The sequence below is a fragment of the Ischnura elegans genome, unplaced genomic scaffold, assembly GCF_921293095.1.
Source record: "Ischnura elegans unplaced genomic scaffold, ioIscEleg1.1, whole genome shotgun sequence".
Lineage (NCBI taxonomy): Eukaryota > Metazoa > Arthropoda > Insecta > Odonata > Coenagrionidae > Ischnura > Ischnura elegans.
The window spans coordinates 65,767-81,059 of record NW_025791721.1 but is presented as its reverse complement, the minus strand read 5'-3'; the positions used below and the strand labels follow the sequence as shown (position 1 = coordinate 81,059).

At 44.2% G+C, this 15,293-nt stretch overlaps 3 protein-coding genes and 1 non-coding gene across 4 annotated transcripts; 3 read left to right on the top strand and 1 right to left on the bottom strand.

The window, feature by feature from the left end:
- Positions 1–2,324: 2,324 nt before the first annotated feature.
- Positions 2,325–2,730, top strand: LOC124173596 (histone H4). Its single transcript, XM_046553025.1, has one exon. It carries the CDS (start codon positions 2,341–2,343, stop codon positions 2,650–2,652), a length of 312 nt encoding a protein of 103 aa, XP_046408981.1. The 5' UTR covers positions 2,325–2,340; the 3' UTR covers positions 2,653–2,730.
- A 730-nt stretch (positions 2,731–3,460) lies between these two features.
- Positions 3,461–4,129, bottom strand: LOC124173593 (histone H2A). Its single transcript, XM_046553022.1, has one exon. The coding sequence runs from the start codon at positions 4,043–4,045 to the stop codon at positions 3,671–3,673; it is 375 nt and encodes a 124-aa protein (XP_046408978.1). The 5' UTR covers positions 4,046–4,129; the 3' UTR covers positions 3,461–3,670.
- Positions 4,130–4,230: 101 nt separating this feature from the next.
- Positions 4,231–4,664, top strand: LOC124173595 (histone H2B). Its single transcript, XM_046553024.1, has one exon. The coding sequence runs from the start codon at positions 4,253–4,255 to the stop codon at positions 4,622–4,624; it is 372 nt and encodes a 123-aa protein (XP_046408980.1). The 5' UTR covers positions 4,231–4,252; the 3' UTR covers positions 4,625–4,664.
- A 901-nt stretch (positions 4,665–5,565) lies between these two features.
- LOC124173599 lies at positions 5,566–5,684 on the top strand. The gene has a single exon (XR_006868669.1). It is a non-coding gene; the product is annotated as a 5S ribosomal RNA (ribosomal RNA).
- Positions 5,685–15,293: the final 9,609 nt, after the last annotated feature.

Here is a 15,293-nt window from a genome sequence, read left to right as displayed (position 1 = left end):
GTCCCGATGACAAACCAATAGCAGACGCGGCAGGAAAAGCAGAGGAATTCCGGCGAGTACTTAAGGATGTATACTCACCGATGCGCGACCCCCTCTTCAGTGAAAAGAAGTTTGCGATCTGCACCAGGCACGCAGTAAGGAAAAGGGGCTACCTGCAACCCAAGCAGACGATGGATGCAGTCCAGCCGGACACAGGACTACTCAAGCACATATCAGAAGAGGAAATGGAAGACACTAGGCCCAGGAAGAACAAAGCACCGGGCGACGATGGCATCCGGACACTCCACCTACAGAAAGCCCCAGCGTGCCTTCCACTCCTGAACAAAATCTTCAACGCCTCCCTCGCCCTCGGATACTACCCCCGGGCTTGGAAGAAAATGACGATGGTGATGATCCCCAAGCCCGGAAAGGACAAAGCCAAGGCAGAAAACTACCGGCCCATCAGTCTGACCAGCACCGTGGGAAAATGGTTCGAGAGGATCGTAGTCCGGAGACTGACGGATCTCCTGGAGAGTAATGGAGGACTACCACAGCTCCAGTATGGGTTCCGTCCTCACAGATGCACCACAGACCCGCTGACACTCCTGACCAGCACCGCCGCAGAAGCCAGCAACAGGAACCAATACACGGCCGCACTATTCCTAGACATAGAGAGGGCATTCGACAGCGTGTGGCACGACGGACTCATGTACAAGCTAGAGAAGCTGCCAGGGATGGAGCCGGACATCCTGAGGCTCATTAACTGTTTCCTGAGAAACAGAAATGCGAAGGTACGAGTCGCATCGCAGCTCTCTTCCGCATTCCCACTACGAGCAGGTGTCCCTCAGGGCACTGTGCTATCCCCCCTACTCTTCTCGCTGTACTGCCACGACATTCCCACTCACAACTGCCATCGCAGGACCGCAAGAGTGGAAGTTATCCAATATGCTGACGACACTGCCCTATGGAGTATATCCCCGCAGGCCGACAAGGCAGTGAAGAAAGTCCAAACCATGCTCTTCCGGCTAGAGAGGTGGTTCAAGGACTGGAGAATCCGGCCCAACCCGAAGAAGACGCAACTGATAGTCATCAAACCCGCGACGAAGAGGCACTTTGACAACCACAGTGTCACCCTCTGGGGACAAGAAATTCATCGGGCCGACACCGCAACGTATCTGGGGACCCTAATCGACCAAAACCTTAATTTCAGGAAGCATGTCCACAACGTATGGTCGAGGTGCAACAGACGAAGTAACCTAATCCGCGCAGTAAGAGCCAGAGGGCGCGGGGTCTCAGAACAGTGCGGCCTGCTCCTATACAAGGCTTTCATTAGACCTGTCATGGAGTACGCCGCACTGGCTGTCCTCCCGACTAGTAATGCCCTAAGAAAATACGCCACACTTGAAAGACGAGTTTTACGTCAGATTTTCCTGTTGCACCCTCGAACGAAGGCTCGAAGGGTATACGAATCCACTAATACTGAACCTCTCCTCCACAGACTATGCAGACTAAGGACCAACGCGGCCCAGCGGATCTCCGTACACAACCCAAGGCTCTTCGAGGACATCATGCTTACATCTAAGGGGGTCATCATCAAAAGGAAAAGGAAGAAGCTCTACTCTGCCCCCAGGTTCATCAACGACCACATGCACCTCTACCACCGCGACGTCGTAATACCGCACACCCCGACGAATCGACCGGCCATACCAGCTCCAGAGACTCTGACCATCACCCCTGGACTCCCACTCGTGCGGAAGAAGAAGACAAGGAAAAGGAAGAGGACGCCAACAATCACCGAAGATACCAGTGACCCCCCCATGTGTCCCCAAGTGCGTCCCTTAAGGGCGGCAGATAGAGAATAGAACTAAAAGACAGCACAGACTCCAGTTTAAGTGCCAGTGATCTCCAGTGAAGGGTATCAGACCCAATCCAGTGATATATATGTTAATTTATTTATTTATTGTGTGTTGTCCACTTATTTATTTTATTTATTCAGAGTATATGTATTGTTATGTCACCAACGTAATCTACTTGGATCGTGGGTGACAATCTTGTTGAATTTATTATTATATATTTTATTGTGAACCGTGGTGGTCTGACGGTGGTTTTACGGGTTTCCCACCTCCTTAGGGCGAATGCCGGGCCGACACCACTCCCGTACCAGTGACAAATACCCAGTAATGCTGAAGAGGCGCAAGCCTAAACCAGCTCCACGAGATGTTGTTGTTGTTTTTGTTGTTACAGTTTATGTATTTGTTATTATTGTTTTTCTCGTGGAATAAACGATTTTTGAACTTTGAACTTGAACTTGAGGGGATCGATCGATCGCAACCACGATTCTCTCACCGAGACAGCAGCAACATGACTGGACGTGGCAAGGGAGGAAAAGGCTTGGGGAAAGGAGGCGCCAAGCGTCATCGCAAGGTTCTTCGCGACAACATCCAGGGCATCACCAAGCCAGCCATTCGCCGTTTGGCCCGCCGTGGAGGAGTCAAGCGTATCTCCGGACTCATCTACGAGGAGACCCGCGGTGTCCTCAAGGTGTTCCTGGAGAACGTGATCCGTGACGCCGTCACCTACACCGAACACGCCAAGAGGAAGACCGTTACCGCCATGGACGTCGTGTACGCCCTCAAGCGCCAGGGACGCACCCTGTACGGATTCGGTGGTTAGATTTCCATCGTGGCAGCAGCCCATTACATCTGGCAGCTGCATCATCGAATAACAAAGGTCCTTTTCAGGACCATAGAACATGCAGGATATTATTTGCCATTGCTTAAACACGTCGCAATCACAGAAATGTGATGTCAACGATAACAAATGAAATATCAGGTAATGATGGAGTGTAAATAAAAGAACATCAATGGAATACAACTTATTTTGTCACTAATCACAAAATTAAGTAAGTTATTATGCTATTAAACCTAATACGTTCATCCATACTGAAAGTTCATTTAGTAAACTGCTGAGGGACGATCAATGTGTTTTTTTTATCCATCCAAGTTAAGCGACTTCAACAATAATGGTCGCTCAGTGTTCCATTTCCAGTACTAATTGTTGCAGTTTCAAGCGGCAAAAGCCGTTGCCATTGTCGTCTATTGATAGTGTGTTGCGTTACTTAGCAACGACCAAATGCCTTCATCGCTTTTGTAACAATTCTTCGGCCGAATGCGGTGATTGTGACATATTGTTAGACATCGCCTATCAGTTACTTAGAAACGCACTGCTGCCAACATATTTTAAATTTGCTACATAGTATCGCGACTTTTTTGCTACTTTGGATATCCATTCAAATGTGTTCCTTGACACATTGTTATGCATCATTAATTAAGAAACGGACAGCTGCCACAATGTTTTCAAATTTCTACATAGTAGCGCTACGTTTTCGTTGCATTGCATATCATTTCCACTGTTTTACTTTTTCACAGCGAAGCTATACTAGATCAACAATTTCTTCCCTTCATTACACTTCACCCGTCAATATTATTAAATGTATTATAATTATCTACAAGCATTACTACTTGACAACTCGATTCACCTACATGACAAATGGAAAGTAATTTCTAGACTATTTTTCGTGCGTATTTTGGGAAGTATACAAATTTTTGACATAGTCGTAAGACTGACAGACCTTGATGGTTTGCGGTCCTAAAAAGGACCATTTTTTATTCTCTTCCAAGAAAGAGATCGCTTAAGCCTTCTTCTCGGTCTTCTTGGGCAGAAGCACGGCCTGGATGTTGGGCAAGACACCACCCTGGGCGATGGTGACGCCTGAGAGGAGCTTGTTCAACTCCTCGTCGTTACGGATGGCCAGTTGGAGGTGACGAGGGATGATCCTAGTCTTCTTGTTGTCACGGGCGGCGTTACCGGCCAACTCCAAAACTTCTGCGGCGAGGTACTCCATGACGGCGGCCAGGTACACGGGGGCACCGGCACCGACACGCTCGGCGTAGTTGCCCTTGCGGAGAAGACGGTGAATACGTCCCACGGGGAACTGAAGTCCGGCCCTGCTGGAACGGGACTTGGACTTCCCCTTGACTTTGCCTCCCTTTCCTCGTCCGGACATGATGAATCAAGTTGTTTTCGGCGCTACGGTGCAGACCTCACGACGAATCGTTGACAGCGGACAGCTCCCCGTGTGGTTTATACATATTCTGGGCTGCCGCTGGCCGGCGCCTCAGCCTAATCGACCAATCGCGAATCGGCTGGTCCTGCCTCTACGGGTTATAAACTGACCCAGGATTTCTCGCTGCTACGCAACGTTGATACCAACATGCCACCCAAGACTAGCGGAAAGGCTGCCAAGAAGGCCGGCAAGGCCCAGAAGAACATCTCCAAGGGAGACAAGAAGAAGAAGCGCAGGAGGAAGGAGAGCTACGCAATCTACATCTACAAGGTGTTGAAGCAGGTCCACCCTGACACCGGTATCTCCTCCAAGGCCATGAACATCATGAACTCCTTCGTCAACGACATCTTCGAGAGGATCGCCGCCGAGGCTTCCCGTCTCGCTCACTACAACAAGCGCTCCACCATCACCTCCAGGGAGGTGCAGACCGCCGTCAGGCTCCTGCTCCCCGGTGAACTGGCCAAGCACGCCGTGTCTGAGGGCACCAAGGCTGTGACCAAGTACACCAGCTCCAAGTAAATTACTTGGTAGCGCCCCAACGGCCCTTTTTAGGGCCCTACATCATTCAGTGTGATGTTTCCATTGCTTACTTCAACGACAAAAACGAAGTTCCACTTTAAAATTCACAACGGTAGTCCATATCTCATTTTCAGTGCTCAGAAGGTCCTAATTTTTATGATTAATCCTTGGTTGCCATAGCAACAGATTGTTGATCATTCATCAGTTATTTCATTCCAACAGTCTGTGATTGTTGCCGTCGCATTGTGAAAGCGAAGTGTGACGGTGTCTCCGGGCTCTCTCAAATGTTCAAGTTCAAAAATCGTTTTTCCACGAGCGTAACAGATACAATGTTCCCACAAATTAATAATTTATGCAACATTATTTTCTCTTTCCTTATCTTCATGGCAGATGTTTCTCCTTTCCCTCTATCGCGTACATGAATTTCTACTGTCGCTATATGTAAAGTCCTCCGTAACGTCTCCACAGTTCCTCGTTGCATGACAATCCTTCCAGTGCGTACAAATTTTGTCTACTTGCAGCCGCACGAGACGATCGTTAATGTTATTTCCTTGTTATGACAACGAAAGGCACTTTGTTACTCAGAAAACTGGTGGGACAGTTTCTCTTACGTCAAACCGTTTGTCCGTTATTCCATCATTTTCAGTTCACTCCATATTCCACGTTGGCAGCCCATTGTAATCCATCTTCGAAAGCCTCTACTTTGTCACGGGAGGTCCGCGCTTCAGCTGTCTTCCTTTCCGCAACATTTATGAAAACTAACTCTTACAGATCCATTTCCGAAACTGATACTTTTGAAATGGAAATTTTTTATGCGCCGTTGATGCTCAATTTCATTCCTGTATGACATTTAACTCCAAATTGTTACAAAGTCAGATAGTGAACTATCGAATCTAATCACCGAATGAGTATAACATTCTTCAAAAGCCATACATATCTTCGCCAACGGCCATACCACGTTGAATACACCGGTTCTCGTCCGATCACCGAAGTTAAGCAACGTCGGGCCCGGATAGTACTTGGATGGGTGACCGCCTGGGAACACCGGGTGCTGTTGGTATCACTTTTTATTTTTTTCCCCTATCCTTATGAGAACTAATTACAAGTTATTCACCACATGCATGCGTTGAAGGATGTGCATTGCATTTTCTTTCACGTGAAATGGCAGTACTCCCACTTCCTTCAAGTGAAACGATTGAAACACGCCACTTCAGTTTTCCCAATTAACTTTTCCTTATCGCGCAGAACGCTGCCTTTGTGCAGTCCATGCCATTTCTTAGGCCCATACCATTCCTTCCGTATTCTACACGTAAGTTACTTACATCGTACATACTGAAAAAAATCATTTCGCTCGAGTAAATTCCGTGAGTATAGTAAATGACATCTCATGAAGGAAACGTCCGTGATTACAGCGAAAATTATATTGTTCCACGAACGATCGATATAACTTTTTTATTCACCACTCTTGGATAATATATTTCTGTTCCTAGGTTGATACATTCGTTATGTCATTCGTAGAGAAACCGCGCTTAAAACAGTCAAGCCCGGAAAATTTAAATAAAGTAATGTAACGCCGAACAATATACTTCTCGAAATTATTCCTTGAGAGAACTGCATTTCCTGTCTGCATTCCATAATGCTCCATTTCCAGCGAATCCATTTTTAAAATTAAATGCATACCCAAAATAATTTCGATCATGAAACAGTTGACACAACAACAGGCGACATTCACTAAGCGATGGGAGCTGAAAGAAATCGCCATTACAGTAACAAGCACACCGTTGCTACAGACATTTTTCAGAAACACATTTTGAAATATCGAGTACATGAAATAACGGAATTGAGAGACACTAAAGCACATCCAACTACTGCGGGAAACTGGCAACTATTAAACTTAAAAAAATATTTTAACTCAGCTACCACGAGCTATGCATTGCCAGAGAATGCCGAGAAAAATTCTTTAAAAAAAGAAGACGAAGGTCAATTTGTGAAATGCTTTCAACGATTAGTATTCTCCTTTTAGATTTTCTGGAAACGAAAATTAATTCATAGCGTAATAATTAAAACCCTGCTACGTGCGATTCCCTTCATTAACCGGATCGGCTATTGATCATTCATCATTCCTTTTCTTACACGTGTGTAGCGTCAAAAGGTGGAAGATACAAACGACGTAATGTCAGGTGTCACTGACAAACTTGCAACAATGTAATAATTAATCTCGTCATCCGCATCCCGGGACAAGTATTGCATCGTGAGTGCTCAAAAAGTAACACGCGCTGCCGCTAGATGGTGCGAGGGAGGCCACTCCGCAGTCCGGTGCCTGCCTCGCCGGGCGCGTGCAAACACAAGTTTGAACGTTCGATCCCCCGAGGGACAGCGCACCCGGGCTATTGTTTACGACCGAGGTCAACAATGCCAATGCATACGCTGTCGAGTCCTCGGATCTTGACTGTCTCGAACAATTACTATTAATGACAGCAATGGCACATAGCCTTTTCGTCCGAAGACGCAAAGCTTGCGTCCGTTTCGCACGTAAAACCACTTATAAATTCAATCTATGAACACATCATTGTAAACCTGCACATTTCTCATCGTTGGTGAATGTTAATTTTGACTGAAGGAAATTAAATCCGGGCAATGCTATTAACTGCCGACCACCGAGCGTCGCTCGGCGTATCGCATTTTATTTTCGCGTTCAAAACTAGCGGACCACTTCGACTCCCATACGATTTGAGTTCCTGCAAGTCTCGACACGCACACTGACTAGGCAGCCGGTATCGGGGGTGTCGAGCCTGGAGAAAAGCAAAACAAAATGCTGTCGTCCGAACTTGCGTGTCATGCGATGGATAAAATTGTGCTCCCGGAACATGAAGGACGCAATTTCTTTCTTTCATTATGTCTCATTTACGTTGTAATGGCACGCTTGCAATCGGTTAAACGGACAAAGCTTGCAGATGCATTCGAGAAATATATTAATCGCGGAGTTGTTTCGTGAACTATTCATTACATCAATTCCATTACAGATTTATTGTAACAGTTACTCATCAAACGCACGACGTCCTACGAAGCACAATTTCGACGGCCTATCAAAGACAACAAAACGCCTACGTACGATACTTACTATCGACACTTAATTCGCAACAAGCAGAATATTTCAATGCAAGCTAAATGTAGGGGAACACTTCCCACACGCAAATCGGTGCAACAACTTCAGCGTTCGTACTTGTTGAAACAATTGAAAACAACAGCAATGAAACCAGCAAACACCCGGTTGCTAAGGATAATTAGAACGTCAACAATCACATATATCATTCCCTTTCCCAGGAAAGAACAGCGATAAAAAAGTTTGATGTAATGAAATCGAGTAATTATCACTCATGGCGAAAGCTATTTAACTTTCGAGCCCCCACGGTTACCTCGCAACAATCAGTAACGCATTGAAAGAGCACAGTTTACAATATTCCCGGAAATCATAACACATGCGGTGTGCGAAAATGAGTGTCGAGGACTTAAAATAGTCTTCATTCAATCATATGACAATGGCGTTTTGCTGGTCTCCAATTTCACGAGTCTGAGGAAACGTTTCTGATTTTACGTTTTACAATCAATTCCTTTTCTATATCCGATAAAATTCTTTTGGCCTCCGTGATGCTAATACTACGCTTTTCAAGTCACATGTTAACTTAACACAGCATTACCATAAAATGTTATCGTTGCTCCAAATAATTTAGTAGTTCCGCTGCCAAGAAGTTATGAAATATCACACAAGGAATTATATTCGGACGAAAGGAACGTTAACAATAATCAACGCCGGCTGACAGTGGAAATGCGGTGTGCACTATTCGATATCGCTGACTGCTTTCATAACAGCAGTCCAAATACATAGCATTACACTTATTATTAATCCGGATCCGCCAATGTACATAACTTCACACATACAGAGTATACGACCACGATGTAACACCGCAAACACTTCCATTAAAATATTCCGTAATAAATTTTGTTTTCCATATCCGATAAAATTCTTTTGGCCTCCGTGATGGTAACACTACGCTTTTCAAGTCACATGTCAACTTAACACAGCATTACCATAAAATGTTATCGTTGCTCCAAATAATTTAGTAGTTCCGCTGCCAAGACGTTATGAAATATCACACAAGGAATTATATTCGGACGAAAGGAACGTTAACAATAATCAACGCCGGCTGACAGTGGAAATGCGGTGTGCACTATTCCATATCGCTGACTGCTTTCATAACAGCAGTCCAAATACATAGCATTACACTTATTATTAATCCGGATCTGCCAATGTACATAACTTCACACATACAGAGTATACGACCACGATGTAACACCGCAAACACTTCCATTAAAATATTCCGTAATAAATCTTGTGACACCAAACAATCCGTTGCTAAGGAATTCGCGAAAAATATTCTTCCTTCAACTCCTTCGTCAACATTTCAAACAGTGCACAGTGCCTAAGATACAAAGTGCAAGGGAAAACCATCAACGTCTTAGCACATTCAAAGGCAAACACTTTTAAATTATGCCACGATTCACTCAACTTGTAACAATTAAGGACGCCACGACTAATTTCTGTTTTCTTAAGATGCACAATTAAACGCTGGGATCAATCAACCGTCATCATCGTCAAACAGTGTATTAATCACATCACAGTTCACTTTTCTACACAAAAGAGAAAGCCAAGGAATAACACAGACAACGATTATGAATGTAAAAAGTGGAAAAATAAGTAACAGCGTACTTACTCGGCTCTTCGGCTGTAGATCACAATCGCTGTTGTCAACACACTTCATTCCCGTTCATTTCACTAACTTTTCCTATGCATCCAGCGACACAGACACTTTCAATCCTTTCCTCACGATTGCCAAGCGTCACAAAGAACACTACAGAACCGGCGTTATGTCAGTTACAGCTGATAAACATTATACAATTATCACTGATATTAGTTACTCGCGACGTCTTCTCACTGCAGCTGCCGCAGCAAGAGCGATCGAGTGGTAATACAGATTCGGCCGCTAGATGGTGCGGGGGGAACCTCCAGCAGTCCACTGCGCGCATCGCTGTTGGGAATTAGGAATCGCGCGTGGGAAAGCAATTGGGATAATTATTCGCAACGCAGCGGCAATATGCGAATCCTTGCCATACCTAATGAACCATCGATTGTCAATTGTCGTGAACTATTAATGTTCTCCACAACAATGGCACGTCGAACGACCAAATCCCCGCCTTAAAGTCGCATATAATTTCGTAAATTAAGCCAAGATTCAAGCGCAATGTGGTGAACATTTGCATAATTGGAATATAGAGTACTCTTGTACCTCAAAATATCCACCAAAACGTACCTCATGATGCAGAGTCTTACGTGGTTTTCGACGATTTCCAAGCGATTTTAAACCAATATATCAAGTACGGATGTCACTGTTAACATTCGTATGGCGAAGAAAATGATGTAGCAATCAGGAATTACTGAAAGAGGCAGTACAATCTGGGAAATGTTTGTGAGTTTGCCTTTGACGTTTGAAAAGTAATTCCTCTACTACGTCCGATAACATTCCTTGGGCTCCGTTATGCTAACAGTTCGCTTTTAAAATCACATGTTAAGTTATCACAGCTTACCATAAAACTGCCCTAATTATTTACGTTATAATATCCCTGCCCTAATTATTTACGTTATTCCGCTGCCAAGAGAAAATGAAATAGCACAAAAGGAATTACATTCCCACGAAAGGAACGTTAAGAATAACCAAAGACGCCTGACGGTAGGAATGGGACGTGTAATCGTCAACATCGTTAATTGTTCTTTCATTGCACTTACTAGACTTAGCATTGACACGTATTACTAATCAAGATCTGGCAATTAACATCACTTCACTCATGCAAATTTAAGGACGACGATATAACACGCTAAACACTTCCATTTAATTATTCCGTATTCACTAATGTGAAACCAGCAATCCGTTGCTAAGGAAAACATTAGCGAAAAATATTCTTCCTTCCACTCTTTCGTCAACATTTCAAACAGTGCACAGTGCCTAAGATACAAAGTGCAAGGGAAAACCATCAACTTCTTGGAACAAAGAAAGGCAAACAATTTTAAATTAAGCCGCGATTCACTCAACTCGTAACAATTAAGGACGCCACGAATAATTTCGGTTTTCTTAGGATACACAATTACACGTTGGGATCAATCAACCGTCATCATCGTCAAACAGTGAATTAATCACTACACAGTTTACTTTTCCACACAAAAGAGAAACGCAAGGAACAACACAGTCGACGAATACGAGCGTGAAAAGTGTTTAAATAAGTAATAGCGTACTTACTCGGCTCGCTGGTTGTGGATCACAGTATTCACCTGCACGGCTATCAGAATCGCTGTTGTCATCACACTATTGATTCTCGTGCACTTCACTCACTTTTCCTATACATCCTTCGACACAGACACTTTCACTCATTTCCTCGCGTTTGCTGTGCGTCACAAAGAACACTACATAACCGGCGTTATGTGAGTAACCGCTGATAAACATGGACTAATTATAACTGTTAATAATTATTCGCGTCGTCTTCTCACGACAGCTACCGCTGCAAGAGTGATCAAGTAGTAATTCAGATTCCGCCAATAGATGGCGCAGGGGGCCTTTTCGCAGTCGCTCGCCGTGGACGTCCAGAGCGGAATTTGAAATATCGTCTCTCGGTGGGATTTCTTTCCCGGATTGCGACTCGTCGCAAATATGTGAACGCTAGCCATGATGAATGATTTATCGACTCATCCGCGGTCAATTGTCGTGAAATGCGGAAAACAAATGTTGTCATTTACAACAATGAAACACCACACTGTATTCCAACGACGCGAAGCACGGAATATCTGTAAATAATCCATTCATCAAACACAGTATCGTTTAAATGTACATGATCGGAACACGACCGCCTCGTAAATGATCATCTGCCAGTGAAGTGACGACTGTCAAGCGGTGTCTTTCCTCCGCCCGCGATTTCCATTTCATTTCGGCGATCGAAGGGAGCGGACCGCTTCGACTCAAGGCAGGAATACACTCCGTGCGGCTGACGATTCTCGGCATCGCGGGTGCAGGGCAGGGGGCCGCGAGGCAGAGAACATCTCGGCCGTAGGTGCTCGTCGCGAGACGAGGAACTTTACCATCGCATGGCATTGTGTGTGCTCTCGATGACACATCGCGCAGTGTCCTTATGACAAGAGTGGGTTCACGATCGCAGTACGGAAAGAGAAAACGCGATAACACGGATAAGCGGGGAAAGAACTCGGCTCGGTTATACCATAGGTGATTAGAAGTGATTCATTCATAAGCCGTGAATACCGGACCATTTCATTAGCATATTGATTCCGCGACGAATGCAGTGAGCGATTTAATTGTTAGTTACCGTTCCTTCCTACTCTGAAAATGTTTCGTGTCCGAGTTGCTGCTCGCAGTTGTCCACGATTCAATTTTACATATTCCCTAACGGTACCGTAAGTTCTTACTACATTTTCGCATGCCACGGTTAATGACAATCGTTCTCCAGCCATTGGAGTGAAGCGGAAATTACATTATTTCGCGAGCGATCGAAGAATTTCCTTATCCGAATAAATTATGTCTCGTGATTAGCCAGGTCTACTTTCCTTCCTCGATTGCACCCTACATACGTCAAATATCCTTCCTCTTATCAATAAGTAATATCGTTACTGTCTGCCATTGTCAACGACTTATCCTTAAACGGAACTCCCATAGTTGTACATATTCGCAGTACACGAGAGGAGTTCGCAGAGTTTCGGAGTATAGCCGTACATTTAGTCAGTAAAGGGAGGGAACCGATTAATTAATATCTTATGAATAGGCAATCCACATTTCTCTACATTCTATTAAAACGCACGGAACGAGTTAATCCGTAGCAATAAATATCCGTGCCGTCTGCCTTGTGAAATATGTTAATGAACACACTCGTCTCTTCCACAATGATTTTCAAATCATAACTTAATTATTTGGAAAGCTTTTCGTGACATTGAGCAGTTTCGCTTGAGCGCTGAACGATATAGTTACCCTTAGTAACGAAGTAATTTGGTTTCCTGTTGGCTGTTTGCTACACATAAACATTTCAATGCAAGACGTAACGCGAGTACAGCAAATAATGGAAACTTTGCGTCGCTAATTCTTTCAACATTACGTGCGACGTAACATAGCAACCAACGGTGGAAAATCATGGAATTCGCTTATCAAAAATGCCACTTCTTGCAACTACTGCTAATTTTTATTAATAGGGGAATATAATCAACAGATTTAGGCGTTACTTGGTGGAACGATGAGATATTCATGGTTAAATAAAAAACACAGTACTATTCCACAACCTTATATTTTTGCAGTCTACTAGTTTCAACGTTACAACGTCATTATCAAGACTAACATTACTTTAAAAGTTAGTCTTGATAATGACGTTGTAACGTTGAAACTAGTAGACTGCAAAAATATAAGGTTGTGGAATAGTACTGTGATTTTTATTTAACCATGAATAATAGGGGAATGTTGTCTGCTTAATATAAATTGCCTCCCGAAGACATATAAGACACGGGAAAAAAAATTCTGTGGCCTGTAAGTTGACAAATAGCAATCCAATTTCATACACTTTATCCAAATCGTTTGCTGATTTCTACCGAATATTTTGATGTCCCTCGTGAACCGAAAACTTTGATAAATTTAGTCATAACTCCATAATTCTAACATAATTTTTTTTCGTGCACTGCATTGGAAACCATTCTTGCCATTGTGTTACTTCAGCATGTTAATTAGGAATGGTTTGCAAGGGAAATGCAGAAAAAGCGAGAATGTTATTGATATTCTCCCCTTCTTCGGTTACTAGTGAATGACTAAGTCTCGTATTAATATACCATAAATTAACTAATAACTAGCTGGTCGCCTATTTCGCACTTGGCTGCGAACTGTCCGAGTATGGTTCCGCCGCCGCCGCTAGATGGTGCGGCGTGCTTCTCCCGGCGATTCACAGACTTTCTCTGCGCACATCGGCCGACGGAAAGGCGGCTACTGAAATAAGAAACATTCCTTCGGGTAACCGCGCGGGTGAGAAAATCCCAGAGCGCCTATTTTCCCCTTCATTAAATCACGGGAATGAAAGAAAATTCTAAAATGTGATGCATCATTCCCAATGCAGTCCCCCGTGACTTTGAAATAAATTTTTAGCCGTGGTGGACACGGAATATCGCAAACACCTTTTCCATATACACCGGAGTCGCGTTAAATGCCGGAATCGTCTAAAATTATGCTCCCTCGTCACGAGCATTTTCTTTCGTTGCAGTTGGAAAGTATTACTTGGCGAATCGGATTATTCAGCGTCCTTATTGGAAGATGTATTTGTATCCCTCATTCTCTAATTCATTAATGAAGACTGTTTCAGAAAAAACCAGTGCGACGTAATCCATTTCGTGCAGTCAGTTATAAACATTTCCCTCCATACCGTTTCAAAGTTTTATTCGTCCACAAATTTTTTGTAACGCACTGTCTCTTCGTGCGAGGTTCCGCCACGTGGAAAGAATCCGGGGGTGGGGAAATTCTTGGGTCAACGAAGACAACTTTCCTGGGAACCCGTGTGTGGGGTAGTTCCCACGCTTGGATCCGGGTGGTGGGGGACGGGTTCCCCCACCACGAACCTAAACGCAGCGAGTGGGGCAGGGGACGCCGGGAAGAAAAAAAGAAGTTCCAAGGGGCGAATTTTTCAAAAGACGCAATGGCCTCCTTCGTTTGTTTCCCGTCGACGTAAAAAGTGAGTAAGTGTTTTCTATTCATGGCATCATTCAATACCTGCCGTATCGAAAGACTTGCACGCGAGGATAATCACTCCAATGACAGCAACACATACTTTCATGGCATAGCACCATTAAAAATGTGGAAAGGTAATCGACTGCCATTAATGGAAGTAGGGTTTTGCAAGGCTTCGAGATAACGTGTAATACTTGAAAAAAAAAACGCTCAATGTATAACGTTCCCTCGTCAACAGTACACTTTCATTACTTTCACGCAATAGTCATGTCGAGGAATTTATCAATCAATGATCGGTGTACACGTCCAATGAAGTATTTCCATAGCGCAAGTGAAATTTTAGGGTTGGAAATATTTCCGTCGGGCATACGTTTCACGAAAGCAAATGCCAGTCGCCCGCCTGTATGGGAACATGAAGGGGACTCTTGTTCCCACGGTCGGAAATGGTGGTGGGGGAAGGTACGTCTCCCCGACCGAGAAGCGGCAGCGTGTGACGTAAGCAACTGTCGGTAGGGGAGAACTTTGAATCGAGGTCGGCTCCCTGCCAACGGACAGAGTTTTTGAAGGGGCGCAGTATCGTTCGTCATTCCTCCACGTAAATGTTACGAAATCGGTTCGCATCACAGGGGCAGTAATGCCACCTCATAATCGCAATTGGGAAAAAGAGTGAAGCACGATAAGCGAGGAAGGATAACAACTTCCAATCCGTAATATAACTTGGAGTATAACCACGAATTCCTGTCTCCGTGGCAGTGTGTTGGCATTGGGAGATAGATAAATGACATAAAGAAAAATGTATGAATGTAGGGTTTAAACATTATGTTCCAAGAATGGTGAAAACGATTTTTTACACGTTGCTT